At 51.4% G+C, this 24,778-nt stretch overlaps 2 protein-coding genes and 1 non-coding gene across 8 annotated transcripts in view; 1 reads left to right on the top strand and 2 right to left on the bottom strand.

Annotated features, from left to right (window-relative positions):
• Positions 1-7,674: 7,674 nt before the first annotated feature.
• On the bottom strand, positions 7,675-19,584 carry RNH1 (ribonuclease/angiogenin inhibitor 1). Of its 2 annotated transcripts, none has more exons than XM_026108094.2 (10): positions 19,337-19,584; positions 17,178-17,283; positions 16,163-16,333; positions 14,637-14,807; positions 13,740-13,910; positions 12,609-12,779; positions 11,918-12,088; positions 10,605-10,775; positions 8,861-9,031; positions 7,675-8,457 (listed from the first exon to the last, which is right to left on the bottom strand). In XM_026108094.2, the coding sequence occupies exons 2-10, from the start codon at positions 17,261-17,263 to the stop codon at positions 8,370-8,372; spliced, it is 1,371 nt and encodes a 456-aa protein (XP_025963879.2). In that variant the 5' UTR covers positions 17,264-17,283; positions 19,337-19,584; the 3' UTR covers positions 7,675-8,369. The 2 variants fall into 2 exon arrangements, with proteins under 2 accessions (XP_025963879.2, XP_025963878.2); XM_026108093.2 differs by having other exon boundaries at positions 19,341-19,470.
• Positions 19,585-20,845: 1,261 nt separating this feature from the next.
• Positions 20,846-20,918, bottom strand: TRNAA-AGC (transfer RNA alanine (anticodon AGC)). Its single transcript has one exon. It is a non-coding gene; the product is annotated as a tRNA-Ala (tRNA).
• Positions 20,919-21,074: 156 nt separating this feature from the next.
• The window catches only part of LOC112987945 (USP6 N-terminal-like protein), a 101,385-nt gene continuing 97,681 nt past the window's right edge, over positions 21,075-24,778 (top strand). For all 5 annotated transcript variants that reach the window (XM_064513192.1, XM_064513193.1, XM_064513197.1 and 2 more), the window contains exon 1: positions 21,075-21,169. The gene's annotated coding sequence lies outside the window, so the exon portion shown is untranslated. The remainder of the gene's footprint in view (positions 21,170-24,778) is intronic.

Raw genomic sequence — 24,778 nt, 5'->3', positions numbered from 1 at the left:
CAGCCATGAGCTGTACAAGTTGGTCATGATGGAGTTCCTCTGTATCATATCCCCTTCCTCTGTAAGAGACAGGAGGAAGGGGTCAGCGTTGCTAGTATTGCTTCTCCGCACTGTGTGGTCCAAGCAGAGTGCAGATTGGCAAGGGACAGGTCTATCTTCCAGGCATATACAAACTGAAAGTGTGACCTAAAAGTGCAAAATTAGTCATATTGCCTTCCTGGAGACTTGTGAGTAATTTTATTTCAGTGTGCTTGTGTTCACAGGGTCAGTACTGCATTATCACAGATTGACTCTGTTCTTAACACTGCCACACAGATGGCAATCTGCTGGGTTTCACTGCTTTTTGTCCAGAAAAACTCACAAAGCAGCTGGCAGCTTACAACTTAAGATTGCAGGAAATGTGATCGACCTGCAATTTCCCAGCAAGCTTTTTTTCAAGCCTGCTTCACTGACCTCTGCATTGCACTGCTTTGCAAGTGCTGCTTCCTACAGGCACTTGCCCTTGTGCTTATTTCCATTAATTCATTCAATTGCCTTTTCAAGCTGGGTCAAATTCTAGCTTCCACAGCACCCCATGGCAAGGGGTCTCACAGCTCCATGAGAACAACCTCTGTTAGCTCAGCTCAGCTCTCCCCCGCTGGTTTAACTTGTTCTCTAAATCTTGACCTGGGAGTGGGGACAGCAGACAATGATTCTCCATGCACCTTCTCCAGATGTTCCTGGTGTTCACAGACCTCTCTCATATCCATCAGTCCCTTCCCAGGATGAGGAGTCCTAGCTCACTTGGTTTTTCCTTCTGCAGAAGCTGTGCCAGACCTCTGATCACCCTTGTTCCCTCTCCCTGAGCTTTATACCGCTCTTCTCAGCAACCACAGTACTGTACTATCAAGGGCTGAGTCCCTCTGGATCACTGGATTTGGCTTGTTGGGTTTGATCCCAAGAGGAAAACCTTTTTGTGAAATGGTGGGATCAGCACCCAGCTGGCTGCGGTGCTGCGGCAGCTCTGGCATCTGGGAGGTCGCTCGCCTGTCTGCCTTGCTTGATGGGGAACGTGCAGGCCAGCAGTTGTGCAACTGTTGGCTCAGCAGGCAGCTGCATCGGATAAAAAGATTTTGGTGTCTTCCTTTCCGTAGCATCAGCTGGGCCTGCAGTAAGTCGCTGCTTAGTTTTGCCTGCCCAGGCAGCAAAAGACTTGGGGAGCTACAGTTTTAGGAGAAGCTCTGGAAGGCCAAAGGCAAGGGCAGACACTGGGAAAAGGAGGAGAGGAAAGATGAAAGAGGATGAGGGATCCTATGGGCTGATCTGTCGGGCATGTGTGTGAGTGTCTGATGGGTCTCTGGTAACGGGAACTGGGGGAAGGCTTTTGTTTGGGAACTTGGAGAAAGGGAGTTGAGGATTTGTCATCTGTCCCTAGAAGGACCCTGATAATCCCAGGAGAAGTAGCTGCGTAGTCTGGGCTTCTGTCTGTCTTGCTTTGCTCCAAGAGCATGGAAAGATAGCGGGGAAAGTTAGTGGTGAATGTGGCCTATTGGACTGTGGCGTGGCATGAAGTGAGGACTGGAGGAAAGGATGCTTCCAGTCTGTTAGATGAGGATCCCCTCTCCTGTTCTTGGGAGAGGACTGAAACCAGCCCAGAGAGCTGCAAAGGAGAAGGGATGAGGCACTTGGGTAGGAGCACTCCTCCTCACACCTTTAGACCCTCTCACAAGAGAGCTCTGGTAGGGAATAGTAACCGGTTTCTTTTTTGATTGCTTAAGGTGAGATTAAAATGCTGATCTCTCCAGGGGAGCAAACATTTCACCCGCCTCTAGTAAACAAGAGCACCTGTGAAACAGCGCCTGGCTTTGGTAAGAGCTGTCTCAAGAAACTGCTGCTGGTTTCTGCAACCCAAAGCAAGTTTTAAAGCAGGGTTGTGCAAACTTTCTGGACAAAAGCTCTGCATATACATGATCCTTTCACCTCGGAACAAGTTGTTCGTACCGGTTGTTCTCTTCCATGATTTCCCAGCACTGACTGTATTAACCGCACCCTTGGTGCAGGGTCTCGGGCGACTGCTGGGGACGCTGGATAATGTATTGCCAGCAATCGCTGCTGGAGATGAAGCAATAGCAGCGAAGGGGAGGGGACTGGCAGAAATATCCTTGTGTGGGTGAGTGAGACCTTGCACACTGAACCTAAAAAAAACACTTCCTGATAATTTGCTCCCTTTAAAAAGGGACTAAGAGGAGCCTTTAAAACTGGCCAAGAAACTTAACTCATTACTAACCTGCAACAAGATGTTGTCTTTAGACTAATATCAGAGAAGCTCTCAAAGTTACAGATGAACTTAAGTGCAGTATTAGGGCATCAAGGGGCGTTCCTCTGCAATGTAGCTCTGTGGGAGAGGTTATTAGGAAAGTAAAAGAGCCCCTGGTATAATGGGCAATTACATATATTAGTCTGTCCATTGGCTCTGGTTCTGCAATGCAGATCCACATAGCTGGATGCGACCTTATCCTATCAGCTCCCCATGTGCTGGGGAACATGTGTAAGGACATCCTTATGACATCCTTAGGTGTAGTAGAGCCCTCAAATCTCCACTCAAGGCATACAGCCAGATTTTGCTGATTAGATACAAGTGGCCCTGATGATGCTGTGATCATCCAGCAGATATAAGCCACGATGTGGACATCTGTCCACAGCTTCATGTGTCTGGGGTCCTTGTGAGTGCTCTCAGCTTGCACAGCAACAGGGAGCTGGAAGCATTGGCTCCCTGCCTTTAGGAAGGGGGATGATAGCGGATCAGAGACTACCATCAGCTCGGTGAGGGAAATGGTACCTTCTTCTGATCCAGAAAGGGCTTTCTGAGGCCCCCATCAGCATGGGGGGGCTTTTGAGCTGCTGTGAGCCAAGGACACCCTGGCATTGCCAAGTGCCCCCTGATACCCTCCTCTGGAGGCAGCCTGAAGACAGAAGAGCCTTGCCTGCTTTCTGGCAAGGGCATGAGCTGAGCAAGGGGAAAACAGGAGCCCAACGGTGCAGAAATGGGCTGGCACCTTCCTACACAACCTGGTGAGACTGAAGCGCCTTCCTGCACCAGCTGGTGCAGCTTATGCATATGCTGAACCGTGCTGCTTTTTAAAGAAAAGCCTCCTCATGCTGTTAACATTGCTGGGCTTTCTGTGTGGGCAGCGGACATCCGTGTTTTGAACCAAGCTTGTTATCTGGCTGCTGTTCACCTGAGAGGACTGACTTTGAGGAACCCGCAACCGATTTTAGCAGCAGACTTGTCAGGAGAGCAGACCTTTAAACAAGGGCAAAGAGTGATGTAGACCATCTCTTTAATCGTTGTGCTTGGCACAGCGTCCGTAGACCTCCATTAAAATGGGCTTCCCTGTGTAGTAGGTCTGGTATAAACGCACTGGGGAGGGCAGCTGCTGGCCCAGCACAGCTAGATAAGTTAGCTGGACTGTGCTAAGGTGAGCGATTTTGCTGCAGTTTTGCAAGGTGGGGTGGGAAAGGCACGTGAATCTCCCAAATCCCATCATCTACATCAGGCTGTTCCTTGTCTTTGCCTTGCAAATGGCAGCCTGGAGCAGACCCTGCGCTCCCTCCACGTCTGTCTGCACCTCTGTTGGGAAGACACACGCTCATCTTGCCCTTCACTCTTCCCAAGGCACAGTCCGAAAGCCCTGTGGCAGGTAGCTCTGGAAAGGGGCCCATTCCTCTGCTAGACCAGGAAAAACAGAGTCAGGGTCCTGGAGGCAGCCACAGGCTGGGGGTGGTGGTGTATTCCCTCGCGAAACCAAGAGGATCCCCTTCCTCCCGGGTGTCTAACTCAACAACAGGCAACTTAAAACCGTACCTGCAGCGACTGCTGAAGACCAGGTCCTCGGGAGCCCTCGGAGAGCGTGCACGGGCCTCGCCAGCACAACAGACTGGTTTGCTCTACCAGAAAAACAAGTTCCCACCCTGCTCGGCAGGAGAGGAGCTAATGTTGACGGAGCTGGCTCGGAGCAGGGCGCACGCGTGGAGCAACGCGGTGGAGAGGCTGCTGCTCGGTTAGCCCCGGCGAAACGGCGGAGGGCTGGTTGGGTGGGTGAGCAGCGGCCCAGGGTTTTTGCCTTGCCCATGTGGGACCCCAGCTTGGAAAATCTGGCCATGAGGGTCACAGCAGGACCCTGAGCTCATGGGAGATGCTCAGCAGGCCTCAGTTGAGGTGCTAAGGGGAAAGGCTGAGCTTTGAGGCCCTTGGAAGGGAGCACTTGAAACCCCTCGCTGCTCCTGTAACCTTTGGTGGCATGTGAAATCCTCCCAGCCCTGCAACGCCACAAAAAGCACAGGAGTAAAGTGAGCGGGCTGAGAAAACAAGCTTTTGCCCTGCTCTTTGCATGTGACTGTTACCTCCTCTTCCTCTGCCCAAGGCAATGGGCAACCTCTTTCATGGCGAGCATCTCCTGGGGATGTTGGGGCTGGGTCTGGTGCCGGTGGCCAGCGGTGCATGGGCCGTCCTTGCACACGCTGCTGGAGCTAGGTCTGTATTCCCAGCTGCACCTTTCCAGGGCTCCTGGATGTAAAACCGAAGAGCCTCAAAGCTGCTTTAAAGGTCTTTAAATACTTAGAGGTGGAGTCAGGTGAGAAGAGATCTCTCCTTCAGGAGGAAGAAGATGGTGCTAGATTATATGGATTTTACAGGACCAAAACTCTGGAGGGAGATGAGACAGGAGGTGACACGCTGTCCTCCAGTGCTTTCCTTCCTCCCTTGTGTGTATTTAATTCCTTATCCTGTCTGGACTTGTGTGGTTTTCCCTGAGAGGGCTTGTATCCATCCTGCTCCCTCCTTCCAGGCAGCCTGGGCTCGACTTGCTCTCGGGTCATCCAAAACCAGCCAGGCCTCTCTCCCCAGAGCATGCGTTCACCAAGTCGAACCCACTTCTTTGAGATGACAGTTACCTTCCATCCTGCTCACTTATTTCGACTTCGTTTCACCTGTTACGCTGTATTTGGGAGATGTGGCTGCATCCTTGCTCTGTGCTCGTGACGTGTAATGAAAGGGGAAGAGGTCCCTGGAAGCCTGCTGCAGCTCCCCACTGGCGGGAGGGATGAGGAGGGCAGCCTTCCTCCCTCTCTGTGGGCAGTGCCAATGAGAAAATTCATATATTCTGATATAAATGCTCAAGTTTAAGGTGCTTTATATTCTAATTATTCCCAAGTGCAGCCTTGCTGTTTGATTTGTGGTTACAGCACGAGAGAGGAGCTGATGGATCTAACCCAGCGATGAGGTCAACTAGCTGAGCTACACCTACAAGTCATGGCAGATGGGCAACTTTCCCTCCACGATTACAGCCAGGCCTGGAGAGCGTTTCTGCACGCAGAAGCCTGGGTGCTTTAAACATCTGCAAAGCGTAATCGGGGTCTGGCCAAAGCGTGAAACAAGGCAAAAACCCAACGTGTCTTGCAGGGTGGCGAGAGCTGGCTTTGCCAAGGGCTGTGAGAACCACGTGCCATCACGGGGTCACAGGAGGTGCCCGTGTGAGCGGTGGTCGTCCTGGTTCTGGGTGTCCCTCTGTGCTTATTATGGGCTGTCGTTCGCCAGGCTGATGTCACCGTGTCCGGAGCTGCGTGTTGTCCCGGGACATCTGCGAGGGGCTGAGGAAGAGCCAGCGCTTGGTCTCTCCCACCGAGGGCCTGCCCGTGATGGTGGACAAGGTAGGCTGCAACACGTCGTTTTCTCCCAACCTGGCTGGTCGTGGAGCTCCTATGGAGCACCTTTGGAGAGAAACAGGCATGGGAGGAGGGAAAGGTCTTCTCCTAAGACCTGGACGTTGGCTCAGGAGCTGGTGAGGCAGAAGAGGGGGAGGCCGTTTGCTCACCTGCGGCGAAGAGCTCAGCAAAGATGGGCTGCAGTGGAAGGGACGGACATCTTGCGCTGTTCCCAAGATCTAAAGCACAAACCTGCCGAAGAAATGCTGCCCTCTGGATTTGAGCTCTCTGTTACCTAATCCATTTGATCTATGGGGCTGTGGGGTTTTTTTAAGCTTTTAGCACTTGCTTAAATTGCCAAGATGTCCCTGGCATAACATTAGGGAGTTTCTGTGCAGTCCTTGGAAACTGGTGCTCTGGGGTTTTGCATAGTGCAAAAAGATGGTGCATGGAAGGTTGTTTATGTGTATATTAATCTGCTATTTATGTCGTAGCGCTGGGTCATACAAAATTTGTGGTAATATTCATATGTCCACCGTGAACTGAAAATCATATCCAGATTTCTTCATTTTTAATTTGGCTACATAAGTTTATCTTTAACCCTCATTATACTAGGCAATACTCAACTCCTGCTAGTAGATGTCTTTCACACTATAAATCCAAGCTCTGGATCCAAGATCTTCTCTGCTGCTGGCATGAGAAACACAAACCCATTTTTGCAGAAAATGCAAAACGCTGCAGGGAACTGCCGCTTCTGCCTGTGGAAGCGGCTGGATTCAGTGCTCCTGTGTCCGGAGGGCAGGAAGAAGGGGCTGTTTTGCGGGCCCAGGCAAGGGGAAAGGTGCCACCCCATGATGAGGGAGCGGCTCCAGGAAGGCGCAGATGTGCCTTGCATCTGCACGAGATGCAGATGCTACTTTGTCCCAACTTGAGCTGCAGGTGATGAAGTCCTTAGCTGATTCGGATGGTTTAATAGAAAGTCCAAGTGATGTTTGCTTGCAAGCTAACTCATGTTCAGCCTATCTAACGCTGACCCGCTTTGCAATGAGCCCAGGAGTGCCTGTGCTTCTGCATCCTTAGTGCTATTAAAACAATCTCAGGCCTCCCCTTTTATCTGCTGTGTTGGACGCTCTCAAAAACACCCTTCTAAGCTGCTAATGTTTACCTCTTATTTAGAGATGTCCTTATGCCCAGCCTAATGCCTGAATTTTTTTTATTACTATATATATTTTTTTTATTGCTTCCCTCAAATGTGTGCTGACTCTGCTCCTGCCCCACCACCTCTCTGTTTCTTCCTGAGCTTGCAATGAGCCTGTGCATGCCAGGTTTCGGCATGTAAGACCAGGGATATGAAAAGCCTCATTAAAAGTCCCTCAGGATGGGTAGGTTTCTAGACACACTATCTACTTCTGTCCTCGATAGAGAAGCCTAAGCAGGAGGACACCTTCGAAGTGCGTGCTCAGGTGGGATTTGGAAGTGAACAAAGCATCAAGAGATTCCTTTAGGAGGAGATACCCTCAGAGAAGAGGACTTCTATGGGCTTTCTTTATGCAAGGTCACCCCAGGGCTAAGCTGGGGACACCACTGACAGGCTTCTGTCCTGCATTTTTTTTTAAGTGAAGTTCGTTCTTTCAGTGTCTTAGGTGTGCATCAGCTGTGTCTTCCCTTAGGACAGTTTTTTTTTAATAACTCTGGGGCAAATAAACCTAGGCAATAACTTTCTAAACCAGAGGAACGTTTTCTAGGCTTGCAGTTTTCCTAAGGGCTGAAGCCTTTGCTTTACACAAGGCCTTGACTAAGATCTTCTCCTGACATGTACTTAAGCTGGGAATATACTGTGAGCAAACATGTGAAACAAGGTGTTACCAGTGTTGCAGGTCAGAAGCAACTAACTGGTCTTAAGGTAAAAAGGTATAGATTCAAGCTACAGGTCATATCTTCAGGGTTCCTCCCTTACTTATCTTCTTATGAGTAGAAAAACGAAGCATATAGTTCTTTGCAAACAGATTTTAATATGTTCTGTAGAAACATTCTTACCAGAGCAAATGTATCAAACCATTTAATCGTTCCCAGTACTAGCAGAAATGCACAGCATCTTTTGTTTGTGGGAAAATCGCTTTTCAAGGGACACTAATTCTGAAGTCAGGTAGCTGAGCAGCCATTCACTCTCTTCTCTAGCGCTCTGGCCACCACTACTTTTCCAAGAACTCTTCTAGTGAAAGCAGTGGAGAGCTCAATTTTGGATTAAAAAAACACGTTTGTGTTGGCTTTGGAGAGCTTTCCTCCAAGACCTGGCAAAAGCACCACCCAGGAATAATATAGCGGGCAGTTCTCCCCTTGCTGTAGCTCTCCTTAAAGGGTGACTAATACATTAGGGGGGATTAAAGAGCTCCTAAAGGGTAGAGACCCACTTCTAGCAGATGCCCCGTAAGTGTTTAATCTGAGGATAGCACTGCGGCAGTGAAAACTTAGAAAGCTTTATTAAGCCTCAGATTAGTACGTGCAGCAATGCACAGGAGGCTTATCAACTCCCTTGGACAGCCGCTCAGGGACTCCTGAATGGTTTTTGGTAAAAGCATGTTCTATATTAAGTTATTAGCCTTATATATGAAAAGTTCAGATTAAGAAGAGGACGTTGCTTTGACTCGGCTCTGCAGGCAGTCAGTCGGTCACTGCTGGGTCACCACTCAGGAAATGATCTTCAGTTCAGGTTTGGATTCTTCCAGGGCTCTTAGTTCATCATCCATTTCCGAACTCCAAAAAATGTCATACAAACTAAACCAAAAGAAAAAGGCAAGACAGTTTAGTGAGCATCTTGGCTGTTAAGGAAAGAGGGCAGAAAGGCACACAAATAGCCTCTATGGAAAGCTCATGTAATAGCAGGGGGCTTTGGCTAGACCAGATCATCCGGCCCAGCAGCCAAAACATGCCCCCCACTTCATGATTGTTGGGCCCTAGAGACTGAAGTGGATGAAGCCACTAAGTCACATCGCTTGGAAGGGACAGGGCATTTCTGTTATGTGCAAATGGTGTTTGACTCCCTGGGGTCACCAGCTGCCTTTTGGAGGCAATCCTCAGAGCAGTCCGTGCTTGCTGCCCCCTTTCCCCTATGCCTCATCTCCCTGGAGCTTGCTGCCTGCCAGAGGGAACCGCAAGCAAGACCAGCAACATGGCTCACATTAACTGCTGCAATTTGCAGTCTGGATTCCTCAAGGCGTCGCAGATCTTCCTCATGCCTTCGTCCTCCAGAGTGTTGTAGCTCAGGTCCAGCTCTGTAAGACACTGTTTGGCGACCATGATCGTGGCGAGAGTCGCGCAGCAGGCCGCTGTGAGATCGCAGTTACCCAGCCTGCAGGAGAAGAGAGGCCGACGCAGTGAGTGCTGGCTCGGGCAACAGGCAGGAATACCCCTGGTGTAGACCAGGGAGTCTCATTAGGCTGAAGTCTCTGACTTCTGCAGGGGCTAGTCCATGGTTTTAGCATGCTCTGAAGACAGCAGTCCTCTTGGTGACCATTGGACACCTGAGGAGGTCTTCCCTAAAGCTTAAGAGCATGTTGCTGCATGGGGTGGAAGGAAGCATAAGAGGATACTCTCAGTTTCAACATCATGCTTAATATTCTCTTGGTGCTTGTGAAGAGAACGCAGTGAACCTAGCAGGATGACAGTAACTTCATATTTCTCATAGTACAACATGTATTTTGCCGCTGTGTAAGAGGAAGAGAAAAGCCAGAGGCCTAAAGTGCAGTGGGTGCTAGTTAAAGTCCGCAAGAGATGCGTTAAGAGAGCCTAAGGAGGAGAGAGCACAGTGGAGGGGGCAGAAGAGCAGAATGACCACGTGCCCCAGCGTTACCCCGTAACAGCCCGGTGCCTGCTCAGGATGGACAGAGTGGGCAAACAGAACGAGAGGAAAGGGATCGCTCCACTTTCAGGAGGGGAAGAAAGGGCTTATTTTTAAACAGTCTTGTGTCACTCAAAGCATCCTAATCTAAGAGGATGACACATCTCTCCCTAATTCAGGGGCTGGGAACCCCCTGGCCTAAGTTCCTACATAGACTGCTACAGCAGGAGAGGGATGAGGTGGAGGAGACTAAACATTAGTAATGATAGATTCCTTCAAGCTGTTTAAAGCAAGAGAGGGAGTGAAGCAGTGACTGGAGAAACAGTGGAATATTGATCCTGATGGTAGTTATGGTATAGTTTAAACTGACCAGAAAGTAATCTGAAGTTTATTACTCTTGAGACGGACATTTACACCAACTTCTGTAAACTACCTCTGTGAAAAGGGCAACTGAGGCCTCTCAGTTAAGAACAAGTAGCTTCAGTTGGCTGGCAAAAATATCCTTCTGGGCAGAGGTTTCAAGTCTTGTCTACGTCTCCCAGGACCCGTCCGTTTAACTCACTGCACTTGGTAGGACACTGGAGTGCAGCTCCAGGCTTCTGACAGGAATTAATGTGCTAGACCAGGACCAGCAGTTTGTCTGGCTCAGCATCTCCTCTGAAAGAGGCTCCATGAGCAAGTTCAGAGAAAGATGCAGAAAACTCTTCAGTAAGCTGCTCGCAGAACAGGCTTTCCCAAAGCAAGCTCCTCCTGGCCTGCCCGCACCTTGCTTTAGGTCCTGAAAGTACGCTGCACCACGAACTTCCAGCTCTGCCCCTGCGAGAGAGCCTCTGGAAGGCTATCAACGCACCATCGCGTTGGTGACAGGCTGTACCTGCAAGGGACCGTGAGCGACAGTGTATGCACTTGTATCAGACAGTTGTGGCCTCTAGATGGGATCAGTCTAGTTAAACATCAATTTGGGGTACGAATCGTCTCCTGTATGCAAAAAATACTATGCTACCGCCTATCGCTATCCCTCTCTGCGTGTCCTTGGAAGGGCAACGCATCAACAGCTGAGAAGACTTCTGAGGGTGCACCTTACCACAGGGACTGGATGTTGCAGTTCGGGTGCAGCAACCCTTCGCGCAAGAGTTCGACGCCTGCGTCTCCCAGCTTGTTCTCGCCGATGTGCAGTACTTTCAGGTGTTTGTTCACGCTGAGAGCAGAGCCGACCGCCTTACAGCAAGCGGTCGTGAGCCCACACTCTCTAACCCTGCAAGGCAAGAATGAAGTGAGAACTCCAGGTATCTAGAGAACATCAGCCACTGCTCATTTCTTCATGCTGGCTTCACAGGAGCCAGGACAGCGAGCACAAACAAACTGAAGCCTTCCCAAAAATCGCAGTACTTCTCCCAACCCCCCTGTCCGGCCCAATCCTTTCCAAGCAACGCTTCTCCTACTGTTTACATTTAGGATGTCTGTCTCGGAGACTGCATCTGGGAAGGACGCCTGCCCATAAAGGATGGGAACGGACTCTCGATCAAAGAGGAAACGTGCTGCTCTCGCAGTCGCCTTAGCCCCACCATTCACCCACAGGGCACCTCACAAATTCCCAAGTCACTGGAGGCAGGGGCAGAACCCAGATGTGGGAGTTAAACTTGCAAGGTGGGAAAACTCAAGTGTTGCTTTTTCAGATTCTACATGGAAGGACAGTTCTCCTCTCTAGGTCATTTTATGCTGGACCATTGCAATCTAAAAGGTAACACTGTCAGTAGAGAAGGTGCTGAGAAAGGTTTATGTCACTGGAGTCATCTTTGGTTAGATTCAGATTGTAAAGTGGGCACCACAGGTTTCAGTGCTGACTCTTTTCCAATCCTTCTGAGAAGAAGTGACTGTACATTTCATTGACTGCCTTTTTTGCTTAGAGCTACAGCTTTTCATGGCAGGAGTTTCCTCCTCTTCTCCTTCAGAAGGAAAACATGTAACTGAAGATACAGCACTTGAAATACAAGCTTTCCAGGTTTGGCATATCAATGAGAGAGCTTGGATTCCAGTAGAGAGCCTGAGCTATCTGATGACAGTGCTCATTTTGCTATTGCATGACACCTTCTAAGTGTTTTCCACAAAATCTCCAAGTTGCTCTTTGTGGCACAGTAAAATACATTAGATGAAAGCTTTTAAAGTGATGCTCGGTTCCCTATTGCTTACAGCTAGATGACTATGGGGCAGATTTTCAAAGCATCTTGGAGTTCAGAAATATAAATCCCTGCACATCTTTTAGGTAACAATCTGCATGAGCTCTCTGTAGGATCATCCCAACAGAGGATTTACTTAGTGGGCCTTACTTCACCCATATCTTTCTTTGGTATGTCTTAAAGGAAGGCAGCGGAGATGTGAAACCTCACAGCAGCTCACCATAGCTCCTGGAGTCCAGCTCTGGGATCCTTGAGTGCCTGACACAGCATTTCCATGCCCGAGTCTCTCAGGTTGTTGTCGATCAGACTTATCTCTATGAGGGTCTCTTTTGTACTGATGACTCTGGAGAGATCTTTACAGCTAACACTTGTGAGATCGCAGTCCCATAACCTGCAGGGAAAAACAAAATATTATTTCCCCCCAAGAATTACTTACATCAGAAAACAGAGTCCTCTTTTAGTGTTCTGAATTTCTGGTTTTAGCATCTCAGTTTCTTCTACCCTTTAAGAAACCCACTCCTGTATCATAGCACAGAGTTTTCTCTGGCTTTCTCCCTACTTTCCATTCTTCCCACTGGAAGTTCAGTTTTTAACACACAAAGAATATGAACATGCAATGCTGGGAGGTGGATATCTCAACAGGAGAACAGGGCATTGCCATCACAAACCTTCATCCACCCTCTCCCCAGTATTTGATCCAGTGGTTTCAGTGCTGCCCTGCCTGCTCCTAGGGAAAGGCACAGTGTCCTCTGCTTTTGTGCTGAGGAATAACTTATCCCGGGTAGGGATAGCCTTGTTTCACCAGGGGGCATAACTGAGAAACTCGCTTACAGTTAGGAACAGACCAGCAGTATAATGTGGATAGCTCAGAGGGATTTAAGCGTTCAAACTCTAAACTCTGCCTTCCTTACCATAGCTTCTGAATCTTGCAGTTGGGATGCAGCAGTCCTTGGCACAGCAGAGCCAGACCCGAGTCCCCGATCTTGTTATCGCCCACGGACAGATCTAGCAGGGACGGCTTGCTGCTGAGGACGGCGCTAATATCCCGACAACTGTCGCTGGTTATCCCACAGTTCTCCAGGCTGCAGAAATAAGCATAGTTTGAGTTGCGTGCAGTACTAGACACAGTCCACCGCCCTGAATTCAGCCCGAGAAAGGGCGATGGGATGGTTTCTTGCTGCAAGCCCGTGCAGCTCAGCTGGGCGTTGCTGGTGCTCTGCAAGGCTAAGAGATGAGTCAGATATCCCAGCAGGGCTCTGAGGCAACACACGTCTCCTGCAGTCCATGAGGCTGTAGCGTGCTTAAAATCCAACCTACCAGCCATACACATTAATGCAAGGATTGCTTTTGTCAACTCTGCTTTTATAGTCACTGTCTTTGTATTGACTTTTTAGGAGGAACTCTTGGATGTATCACCCAGCGAGTTCCTCGCAGCCACAAGCCAAACTGAGACTTGAGGAATGAAGGCACCACTGGCTGCTGCAGAGCCCTGGAGCCTCCGCGCAGCTGGACCTGGCTCCCCAGAGACACGCAGGGCAGGCTCTGCTGTCTCTGCTCCTCTGGCCAGGCTGGGTTGAAGCACATGGGTGAGATAAACTGAATCGTGCTTCTCCCTTAAGCCCTTTCAGGGGCTTTGCCCCAGCCTAGTGGTCAAGACCAGCCTCTTGTTTTGAAGATAAATATGGATCTGAATCAAAATGCCCAACTGGCTGGTAACTCAGGGCACAAGAGCTAGAGTCACTGCCCGTGAGTGCTCCTCCGCTCTCAGGTACTAGTGAGCGGTCGCTCCTTGTGATTGCAGCTTTAACCCGGGGCACACGCTCTTGCTGTATCAGCAGATGTAAGAGTGAACTCAAAATCACATGCTAAAAAAGCTTTAAAAAAATCCTCAAAGCCCCAGATACGTTTGTAGTTTCTACAGCTACAGAAGTCTGAGCCAGCAAAAAGCCAACCTAAATTTTAAAGCATTCCTGACAACTAATTTTCCTGTTTTACACGTGCTAGGACTAGCAGCAGGTTAAAGATGACCAGCTCTTCCTTACTGTAGTAGCTCCAAGTCGCATCTTGCCTCCACCAGTCCCCGGCACAGCTGTTTCACAGCCGTATCTCCCAGTGTGTTGTTACTGAGGCTGAGCTCCTTCAGGGAGGGCTTGGTTTGCAGAGCAGCGTTGAGGGCTTCCACGATATCGGCTGTGAGTTCGCAGTATTCCAGCCTGGGAGGAGAGAGGAAGTCCAGGGAAAAACAACCGTCTTTACTTTATCCTGCTACTTGCATGATAATAGCTACGCAAAGTGTGTTAGCCAGAAAATATGCTATTGGGGCCTGTGAATTGAGACCAGACAATACATGAAAATAAAAATAGCCATAAGCAGACTTTAGCCACTAGTTCCTAACAGCATCTCCCTGCTCATTTCAGAGGGCAGGATTTCCTGGACCTCAGGGGACCCACACAGGACTACTTGCTTACTCCACTTTTATGCTGGTCCTCCCCTAAAGCAATGCAGAGATGAAGGAGCATGAATGAGTCTTGAACTGCAACACAAGGCACGACCCTCGCTACTGGGCCTTCCTGAGAGGAGCTGTACTTCGCTAGCTGGACGCCGTTTGCAGACTTGGGTCCGGCTCAGCCGTAAAACGAGCACCAAGCGCAGCAGAATCAGACTTCTTGGAGGCGGGGAGGTCTTGCATTAACAGCCACCACTGCCAAGCGGGCTAAGCAAGGCCTACAGGAACAGAGGCTGAGCTCTCACAAATCCTCTGGACCCCTTAACGCGAATAAGCATGACCCACGTTCGGACACGAGAGGAAGAAATCCAATTCTGGCAGCAATGCCCCTACTTATCTCAAGGTTGAGACGAGAAGAGACAAGCGCAAACTGTCCGATGACCGAGGAAAACCAGTTTCTAGCAAAGCACCAAGACAAGCAGCGACTACTTACTGCAACTTCTGTAGCTTGCAGTTGGGGTTCATGAGCCCTTGGCACAGCACCTTGACGCCGGCGGTTCCGAGTCTGTTGTCGCCCACGTGCAGCTCGGTGAGCGAGGGCTGTGCGCTGAGGACGGAGCGGAGAGTCTCGCAGCTGGCGCTCGTTAGGTTGCAGTTTTGCAGCCTGCAGGAGGGAAGCAACGCGGGTGAGAGAACTGCGTCCCCAGAATTCGCGGAGGCTCTTCTCAGAGAAGTGCATCTGCTGAGGTTTGGCTTCGGAAAGACACCGTGGTACCAGCAGTAGCTTGTTCTTAACCTTCTAGACAGCAGTACATCCAGGTAAGTACTCTTATTTTACAGGTGTCCCAAAATATTTTACGAGCTAATGTTGTACCTGTAGCACTAAAAGTGGCTCCTATATTTCTTTAAAAGTAACTGCTCACATAGCATCTCTAGCAGAAGGACCCTCCCTACATTAAATAGCAACACAACTGCTTTATAGCAGTATTTTAATCAGTGTGAGGCTTATCCCAGAGAGAAAGCAAGGGCATTTTACAGTTCCTTGGCCCCCTGGAGAGGTGATCCAGAGCAGCTAAAAGTAAAAAACTAGGCTAAACTGGCTTAAATCCCTGGATATCATGTAAAAGAGGGACCTATGAGGCAGGTGACCCTTCAGTACCCTGGCTGAGAGAAGCTGCCTAGGAACTGTGACAGTGTTGCTATGGGGTGTTTAGAGTTATCACACGTGACTATGGAGAAGTGTTGTGCACAGTGGCAGTAAACGTGGCTTGGTTTTGATTGCTCTTTTTTTCCCAAGACACCTTACCAGAGCCCCAAAATGGACAAACATAAGCGTGTTCCTATAGCAATGAAACAGCCTAACTCAGGAGAGAGCTGTGAATGTTACTCAGGGCTCTGGAGAAGTTTGGGTCTTAGGACAAGCTCTCTGAAAAACGACTTGCATTACTCTTGTAGAGTACTTGGTAGAGCCTGGTAGTCTGCAGAAAGACTGGCAGCTCTTGAAATGCAAAGAGCTCACGAGAAAACCCCTCCGCTTGGCTGCTAGAGAAAGGAGCAAGCAAACGACTAGACTGCTAAACGCTGTGCTAGTAACTGGCAGAAGAGATTTCTGGAAAATGCACTGGATGGGGGGGAAGAGAGATTTGTGAAAATGTCAGATATGTGCTAATGGCAGAGTGGGGCCTTCTGTGGTCTTCCTCTTGTTTAAACAGGCCTAAAGAGTTAATCCAACTGTCTGTGGCTGCACAAGATCAGCTACCTCCTCTAAAGAAAGTCTTAGTTTGGCTGGGAAAACCCTACTTCTCCTTCTTGTCATGCCGGAGGACAAAAACAGATATGATGATGGCTAGATAAAAGCTTCTGGGGTTTTCTGAACCTCTGGCCTAGGTTATTGCTGATACACACCAGTGGGGCTCTGCTGCGAGGATCACACACTGCCTTGCTTTGTGACTTTACCTGCAGCACACTGAAAGCACGTTAGACGAGAGCATTAGAGCAAGACAATCAGTAAAGTTTTACCATAATTTCTGCAAGTTACAGCTTGGCATCAGCAACCCTGTAGACAGGTATTCGATGCCCGCATCTCCCAGCTCGTTGTTGTTCAGCTTCAGCTCCGTGAGGGACGGATTCGTATTGATGACGGAGGAGAGATCCTTGCAGTTGCTGCTGGAGAGACTGCAGTCATCCAGCCTGAGAGAGGAGGCGAGGGGAAGCGTGTTAGTCCAAAGTTCGCTCTGTTCTCCCTAGCTGAAGCAAGTGGGTGATTTATGGCTCCTTAGTCCCTGGGACGCCTCTGGAAGTACGTGCGTGGTTTGCTGGGCAATGTACGGCCCATTCCACTAATTTGAAGGGGCAGAAGAAATGCTCTCTCTGCGGGGCTCTGCTATGGTACAGGTGGTGCTGGAGCTCAGTCCCACCAGCCACAGGGCTCTACCGTGCTGTGCAAAAGGGGGCAAGTGACTCAAGCCTTCCCCCCAGGCAGGGCTTCAACCTGAGCATGCGTCTTCGTTTAAATTTCTCTAGCGACAAGCTACCCGGTGTCTGAGGCCGCATCCAACCCGAGGCCCGGAGGGCAATTTGTAGGCCGTCAGACTGGGTGTGCACTGGGACTAGACAAACCGGGTCTGTAGCCAGGCTTCCCAGTCGCTGGTAATTTGCTCTCACACAGGTGAGTCACGCGGCCTTTGTGGCTCTCTCTAGTGCAACTTTCAGTCTGCAGCAGATCTGCAGTGCAATAGGGCCACGAGTTTTGCCTGCAAAAGGCTCCTCTGCAGAACAAAACCAAGTAACCTTCAACACGCCTGACCTCCTCTAAGCCATCGCTAGCTTGATGTGGCCCGTCCTCCCCGGCCCAAGCAGAGGATGCAAGAGCGTGGGGTGTGAATTCCCAGCCGGCCGAGGGGAAAGAGCGCTGAACCGACTCCTCCCAACAGTCCCACCTCCTCCTGCTAAAATGCATCCTGCCTTGTATCTCTTCTCACAGGAGAAAAACTGAAGTATTGCTTAGAAGAGACTACGTGCAGCTCGTTACTACCTGATGGTCTTGCAGGATTTCATGGTGGAAAGGAGTTCAGCCCACCGGGACGGGTTCATCTCCTCGCACTGGATGTCAAGCTCCATTTTGAAATTCGAGGTGAGATCTGAAAATTTAAAAGGAAAGTGTTACTCTTCCATGGAAGGAGAAGCAAGTGCAGCAGCACTCAGACAGCCGAATATGGCTCTTAGCTGCAAGGGTGCAAAGGGGACGGATTGCGTCTCTTCAGCACCAGCCGTATTCAGCAACGTCAGAGCGTTGTCTGGGCCTCAGCAAGGCCCTTCCCCGACAGGCAAAAAGTACACGTATCCTAGAGAGAGATTGCAGCAGCTTCTCCGAAGGCTGCTTGCACAAGAGTAAGATGCTCCCCTTCCCTCTATGAGGCAACTTAGGCAGAAGGAGCTTTTCAGAGGCAACGGTGCTCTTCTCTTAGCACTGTAGAGCTCCGAGCCGCCCAGCCGTTGAGCATTAACAGATGGCACACCTCATATGACTGTGGGATCTCAAGCTATACTGAAAAATTAGGATATTTTTTGAGAGAACAGGGGGTAGAGGAAGACGATTATGAGAACCACCCAGGCTCAGATTACCCATCACGTTAAAGCCAGGATACGGACAGGGGAAGATCTATCGTGGGCACCAGAGAGGTGCAACTCCCCAGCCGGCATCCGATCCCCCCGGTGAAACCGGGCTAATGAGCAACGTCGCCTGAGGCACTTCCAAAGGCAGTCGCGTGCTGTGCGGGGTCCACGTGCATAGTCCATGTTTCAAAACGCAGCTCTTGGAAAAGCTTATAGAAGAAATGTCCCTCCGTGTTTTGATACTTGGGCTTTAAAAAATTGCTCTAGCTGGGCAAACCCAAACAGAGGGAACCGAGGAAGCAGGGTTTTTTTGCTGTGCAGTCAAACTGCGTTTCTGAATGATCTGTACCCAGCGCCTCGTAGAGCAGCTACAGATAAATATGCATGAAAATATGCCAAGGCCAATGAGCTCTGGTCCGAGCCTCGCAGGCCAGCTGCCTGATGCGTTAGCCCTCCCGTACCGCCGTGGTATTTGTTTTAAGGAAGGGAAAAAAGAAATCACGTTGCAATGAATCAGAAAAAGCAGCCTGCGGTGCATCACCCAGCAATGACTGCTCACAACGAGACAGGAAAGCCAAAAGATCCCAAAATGAGGATTTTCACGAAGGCAAGTTTGGCATCGCATGGGGCATCGTCCCCTGCGAGCACAACGAATCCCTCAGCCGGGTGAGGAGAGGAATGAAGTGGGTCACCGGGATAAAACCAAGCAGCACGCGCTCGCTGCCTGCCCGCATCTGAACCCCGCGGGTAAAGGGGGCTCCGATAATTTGGTGTTAAAAGCTGCTGCCTGCCCAAAACAGCGAGGAAAACGGCATAGAGGAAAATAATGGCGTAACGTAGCAAACAGCTCCCAAGTCTGCTCTCTGCATTGGTTTTGTTTTACTTCCCTAAGATGGAAAAGGGGCTTTTTTGTTTGGTTTTTCTTTCTTTTCCCCCCACCTCCGAGCAATGCCGCCTCCTGCAAGCGGAGCCGGGGCCCTGCACGGGAGCAGCGGCCTTGCTGGGCGCCCGCTCAGCTCCGCACCTAAGACCTAATTGCAGAACTGTAGGTTTTGCTGTATTATCTCGATTTGCAAGATGTTGTCTGGTCTCTTCCTCCCCCCAGAACGGGGCGGGGGGGGGGGGGGGAAATCCATCCTCACCAAGGTCCCCCCCCGGATCAAATTCAGGGCTTTTTTCCTCCCCGCGATTTTCGGTCACACAAAGAAAGGGGTCGGGGGGCCCCCCATGGCCCCGGTTCCCCCGGCGCGGGGGGCTCGGGGCCTCCTCGGGGTCCCCCCCCGCCGCCGCCGCCCCACCGCTTCGGGGAGGCCTTGCTGCCGCGGCCGCGCCTGGCCCGCGTCCGCCATGGCCCCGCTCCGCTTCCTCCCCTGCCGCCGGCTGCTCCCTCCCTCGCTTTCCCCCCTGGAAAAAACCCCGCTTTGGGGGCTTCCCCAGGGCACAGAGAGGCCCTGAGGCGACGGCCTGCGTCCCCGGAGCACAACCAGCCCTGCTGCGTCGCAGGCCGCTGCCTCCCGCGCTCCCCCCCGCCAAAGCAGAGCCCAGCGAGCCGAAGAGGCCCGGTGTCGCCTCACGCACCTACCTCGGCCTCCTCGGCTCTGCGCGGGCAGCCAGCGGGGCCGGGCCAAGCCCTGCCTGCCGCCGTTACTACGCAACCTCGGCGCCCGCCCGCCCGCCCGCCGGAGGGGGAAACCCTTCCCTCGGCCGCCGGTGCTCCCTTTCCCGGCGCGGCCCGGCAGCGATTCACCCCGCCGGCGGCCTCCGCACAGGGCCAAGCCGCCAGGGCCGCAGCCAACTTCCCCCCAACGCCGCTGACGTCGCAGGCGGCTTTAATTCCCTTTCCCCGCTCGCGTAGGCGCTCGCCGGCCTTTAGCCCAGGGCAAAGCAGTCGCCGTTGGGGGAGCCTTGAGGCCCCCCCGGCTTTTCGGGCCTCCCCGGGAAGGGGACATGGCCTGCGCTGGCTGTTCCCCCCCCGGTTGCCCCGTCGTCGCCGGTGCGGTTTGGACCAGAGAACGGCGGTTTCCATGCATTAGTCAACAAGAGCAGTTGGCGGCACCCAACCGAGCACCCAGCACAGAGAAAAACCGGCTCTGACGGATTTTTCATGTCAAATCGCCAAGAGAGGCCCCAAAACGCTGTTCCCCGAGTTGCTCCCTGCCAGTCTGCAGAGGGCGATGCAGCCCCGGGTTGGGCAGACGCGGCGTCTCGCTCTATTTTCTCTGGTGCTGAGGTTTCTTACTGGCACCGGGATCTTGCAGATCCGGCCTGGATATTAAAAGCGAGCAGGGAAAAGGAGAGAACCAGGCCCATAAACACAGACCTGCGTCTCGGTAGAGGCTCTCTGTAGGCTGCAGAGCAGCTGAGGAAAGAGGAGGCTGCGGAGGGTCTCACTTTCCCATTAAATACCAGAATCACTTGTATAAGCTCTGAAGACGGCTGTAGCAACAGCTGCTTCTTTCATGTGTGCGTTTGGCAATCAAACGCCTGAGTATAAAGCAGTTTTTAAAGATCAGCATGAAAACTTCAAGCCAACCCCCTTCCCCCAGACTCTTCTGTTTTTCGGACTCTGGTTTGCACGTCCCCATTGCTGTTTTCCGAAAAGGACAGATCGATCTCCGCTACTCACTGCAGAGTTAGTGGCTACTCAGGCTTTCGCTTTGGAGGAGTCGTTGCATCCTCTCTCAAACACGGTTCTTGTTTGGGCTGTTCCCACCAAATTCCAGTTCCCTGGGGATCGTCCTATTTAAGCAGCCATGCTGCTTAGAAAGAAGAGTTCTGGCATTATTTGCCTTTTTAAGACTGTGCTTAAAACCTGCAGGAGTTAGAGCGTAAAACGGGCATTGCCGCTGAGCCAGGGCTGCGGCACGGGTGTAGGCGCATGGGAAGACCGCAGCTGCGCAGCGCTGCTGTACAAAATCGCTGCCGGTGAGCTTGCCTGGCTGGGGGGCGAGAAGGCAAAAGGCAGGGCCGTGCACCATGGTGTGTAAAGCAAAAGGCTTGCTTGATCTCGGGGTTAGGCCAATGCCTCTGACTGCCTCGGCCAGAACCTGAAGGGAGGAGAAGAAAAGGAGAGGGAAAATAAAGGCGTGGAGAATGCGGGCATCGATCCCGCTACCTCTCGCATGCTAAGCGAGCGCTCTACCATTTGAGCTAATTCCCCGCTGTAAAAACGTTTCTTCTCGCGTGACCCTTATTCTCGTCTCGCGAGACGCCGCGCCGGGAACTACATGTCCCGTGCGACCCCTCGCGGAACTCCCTGCGGGGCCCACCGCGCCTGCGCGAGGCGCGCCCGCCGGGGATTGGCGGCGGCGGCGCGCGGCGGGCCGGGTGCTGGGGCGCGCGCGCGCCGGAGTACGCGCGGCGGCGGCGCCGCCGAGAGCTCGCGCCCACCCGCCCGCCCGGCGCCGCGCGGTAAGGAGCTGCCGCCGCGGGGGCTGCACGGGGGCTGCGTGCACCGGGGAGCGGGGGGCTGCAAAGGGCTGCGTGCATCGGGGAGCGGGGGGCTGCAAAGGGCTGCGTGCACGGGAGAATGGAGTTGCACGAAGCTGCGCGCGCGCGGGAACGGGGTTGCACGGGGGAGCGGGGAGTTGCACGGGACCCCGCGCGCCGGGGGGGGGGCGGCGCGCGCGCGGGCGAGACCGTTGGCCGCGACCGTTGGCCGCGGTGGTGCCCGGCGGGGACTGCGCTGAGGTAAAACCGCCGAGGCCGGTGCCGCCTGCTTCCCCCCCGGTAAGAGCAGGGCTCCGCCGCTGCCGGGCGAGGGGGGCCCCTTCCCCGCCGGACCCGGGGCTACTGCCTTACAGCTGCCCTGAGGAGAGGAGGCTGCTCCTGGGCTCGGTGCTGCCTTTCCGAGCCGCCTGAAATACTCAGCAACGTCCAGGGCTTCACTAGCGGTTAGAAATCAGCGTGAGGGACCCGAAGCTCTTTTTCGTGTTTTTCTTTTCTTTTCTTTCTTTCTTTCTTTTTTTTTTTTGGCGTCCGATCACCCAGACCGAACTGCGTGGAGGGCAAATCTAAAACGCTTTATAAACCAGAGGGATTACGGATCTCCTCTCTTGTGTAATCCCCTTGGTGGCTGCTCAGGTTTTTGCTCCGTCAAGCTCCTCGGTGCTTAACGCCGTTTCCTTGCCGGCAGTATTGGTGTACCCTTAGTCAGGCTGCGTTTAATCCATTATTTGGGGGGATTCAAAGCACCTTCTGCTCAGTTTTGCCCCTTCCTAATCATTTTCTTTAGCCCTTCCCCTGATGTTCAAGTTTTTTTTTCCAGGATGCATTTTCTCAGCCAGCATTGTCCAGGCTGTGAATTTTTACTAAAATACTGATATACATGTCAACAGCTTTCCAACTGAAAACTGTTTCTTTTTTTAAACTACATATTTCCTTTCCTTGGCAGGTTTTAGTCTGTGAATGGTCTCTGCCTCTTGCAGAGTTTTCTTAGTAGCTTTTCTGAACGGTATTTTGTCCACATTACTCGAAAGTTTAAATTCTCTTCATTTTTGTCCTTTTTAATGCACTAATATGTTGCATCTTACTTTAAAGGGCCTGAGAAGCATGATCTCAGCTTTTTCAGAAACTGTCCCAGCTTATCTTGTCTCATTTTCATAACTGTGAACTTCTTGTTTTTCACCCGAAAGAAGATTGGCCAACAAACATGTTTGGAAAGCTGTGTTTATCTTTTTTTCTTTTTTTTTTTAAGTGAAAGAAACATGCAGCCACACCCATACACACACTTGTCAGTAATGTAATTTCTTATCTAGCTGCTTTCTGTTGATACACAGAAGCCAGGTGATGCCTGAGAGCATCTCCTGCTGCCTAAGCGCACCTGCCTTAGATGCAAGCGGTAGCGTTTCGCCAGCTCAGTTTTGCACAGCTTTGATCCGGCTCCATAGAGCTGGAAGAAATGCTTCCTGCTGTGTCGGCTGCCTTTTGCATTGATCCTCCCAGCTGAGATGTTTCATGTCCCTGGTGGTGTTTGTGGCTTTTCACGTCCCTGAGTGGTCTGCCTGCCTGCACTGTACAAGTGCAAATTGAGCAAATGCAGGGTGTTGGGGTAAGAGGGAGCCATCGGGATTAGCCCGGCTTCATCAGCCCTCTCTGTGGTCTCCCTCATTCACCCCCGGTGTGATTTAATAACTGGATTGTTCTTGATCTTTTCTCACAGCAAAACCACAGCTTTCCTTTTCTTTTTTTTTTTTTTTTAAGAATTAAAAAATGCTAGGCTGTATGGCCCTTTTTGATGAAGTGACCAAATCACCCTCTAGAGTGTGTGTGAAGGACGTTTTGCAATTGAAAGCCTGTTGACTCCTTCACAGTCATGCTGGAGTAGTTCCTGTGCTTTCCTTTGGTCATGCTGGAGCAGTTCCTGTGCTTTCCTTTCCTGCCTTTTAGTTGCAGGAGAGAGTTGCCGAGCTCCCACAGCTCAAGCTGATGCAAGGGCACGTCTACCCTGTGCAACTAAGCGTCCGCCTTGCTATCTTTTCCCTGCTTTGGCAGTGCTATATGCCTGGGTTTGCATTCCCGGGGATAAGGCAGGAGTTGAAACTCAGCTCTGTTTGCGCTTGGTTGAGAACCCACCCCTTTATAGCACTGATGCAGGCAGAAATCATTCAAGTGCTGCTGAGCCACCATTTTCTCCCTGTGCTCCCTGCCAAGGAAAAGGAAGTCCTCTTGCAGGTGACTGAAAAGAATCCCACTCCATGAGCAGCTGTGTGCCAGGAGCAGCCCCTGCGATGCTGCTTTGCGGTGGGGGCACTCGCTGGATCTCCCTTTGGTTTCGGTGGCCTGTGGTGCTCCTGATCATCTGCATTATGGGCAGTGCAGCAATGGTTTAAGGGATTGGTACATGCCATGCTGTAAATCTCTCAAAGTGGTTGTGTGACAGCTTCTGTGTGATGGAAAGCGGTCTTCTGGCAGGATTACGTTCCGCGGTGTTTGTGTGGAGGTTAGCGATCTTAGCTGTTTTGCTGATACGCTTTGGAAGGGGTGCTCTGTGTTTTACACAGTGATGGGTATCTTTAAAACAAATGCTCACAGCGCTTACAATTGCTCTGTAATTCTGAGGTGGTCAGGTGTGCTCTGTGGCCGGGGGTTTGCTCTCACACCTTCTGCATCCAGCAGTAGAAAGCAGATGGGTGCAGATTCGGAAACGCCCTGCCTTCCCAAAGCACTATTTGAGTAGCAGCCTTACTTCTCCAGGTCTGCAACCCCTTGGATTATTAATGCCGTCAATTAGCTTCTCCTCGCTCTGTGCTAACTCACTTTATTATCCACTCGGTTCCTGCACGTGTCTTCACCCTTTGTACTGCAGGAGAGCTAAATTGGATTGGGAGAGAATTGGCAAGAGGCCTGGATATTCCTCGAAAGATATTGATTGTCCTGGACAGTTGGTGTTTGTTTCTTTTGTTTCCCCGGCTCTCGTCACGGGGTCAGACTCATTAGGGTAGCAGCTCATAGAGGACCGAAAAACAGCAGAGGCCTTGCAGACCGAGGCTGGACCGGTGCCATCCCAACCCGCGTCTTTGGGAAGTGTGAAGTCTGAAGCAGCCAGCCTGGTAATTCTATTAGCAGGAACAAAGTGCAAGAGAGAGAAATGTAACTCTGGGATAAAACGAACGCTCGGACTCGAGCTGGGAGGCTGTACTGGTTCTCATGCTGCTGTGAGTATCCCTATCTTACCCACAAATGAGACATAAAGTAGGGATGTTAACATAAAGACTGGACAGCGACAAAAATTTGCTGCTGAATCTGCACGCGAAGAAATCCTTAAACCTAAAGCCACGCTCCTTCTGGAGCCCAGCAGTCTCTTGGTAATGGTTACCGCAAAAGAGTTTCCCGCCTAACTCGTGATGTGCAGAACAGCCCAGAGCTGAGCCGCCAGCTCATTCAGGACACAGCTCGTGGGGGCTCTTATGGCCAGGATCAGCTCTCTGTGTGTAATCAGGGCAGAGCAAATAGCACAAAAATGATATTGTGTTTTTATCAGACCGGAGCAAAAACTTGCAAGCGCTTCAGAGCTCTCCA

Source organism: Dromaius novaehollandiae, chromosome 5, assembly GCF_036370855.1.
Source record: "Dromaius novaehollandiae isolate bDroNov1 chromosome 5, bDroNov1.hap1, whole genome shotgun sequence".
NCBI lineage: Eukaryota > Metazoa > Chordata > Aves > Casuariiformes > Dromaiidae > Dromaius > Dromaius novaehollandiae.
The sequence above is the reverse complement of the archived record's forward strand: the minus strand, read 5'-3'. Positions and strand labels throughout refer to the sequence as shown.

What these genes read in the sequence shown, in the direction of transcription:
- RNH1 (XM_026108094.2), bottom strand. Translation starts at nt 17,263, where the DNA reads ATGGAGCTTGACATCCAGTGCGAGGAGATGAACCCGTCCCGGTGGGCT. An exon ending in TGCAAGCTACAGAAGTTGCA is followed by an intron (nt 13,911 to 14,636) that starts GTAAGTAGTCGC and finishes CTCTCCTCCCAG; the next exon opens with GCTGGAATACTGCGAACTCA. An exon ending in TGCAAGATTCAGAAGCTATG is followed by an intron (nt 12,089 to 12,608) that starts GTAAGGAAGGCA and finishes TTTTCCCTGCAG; the next exon opens with GTTATGGGACTGCGATCTCA.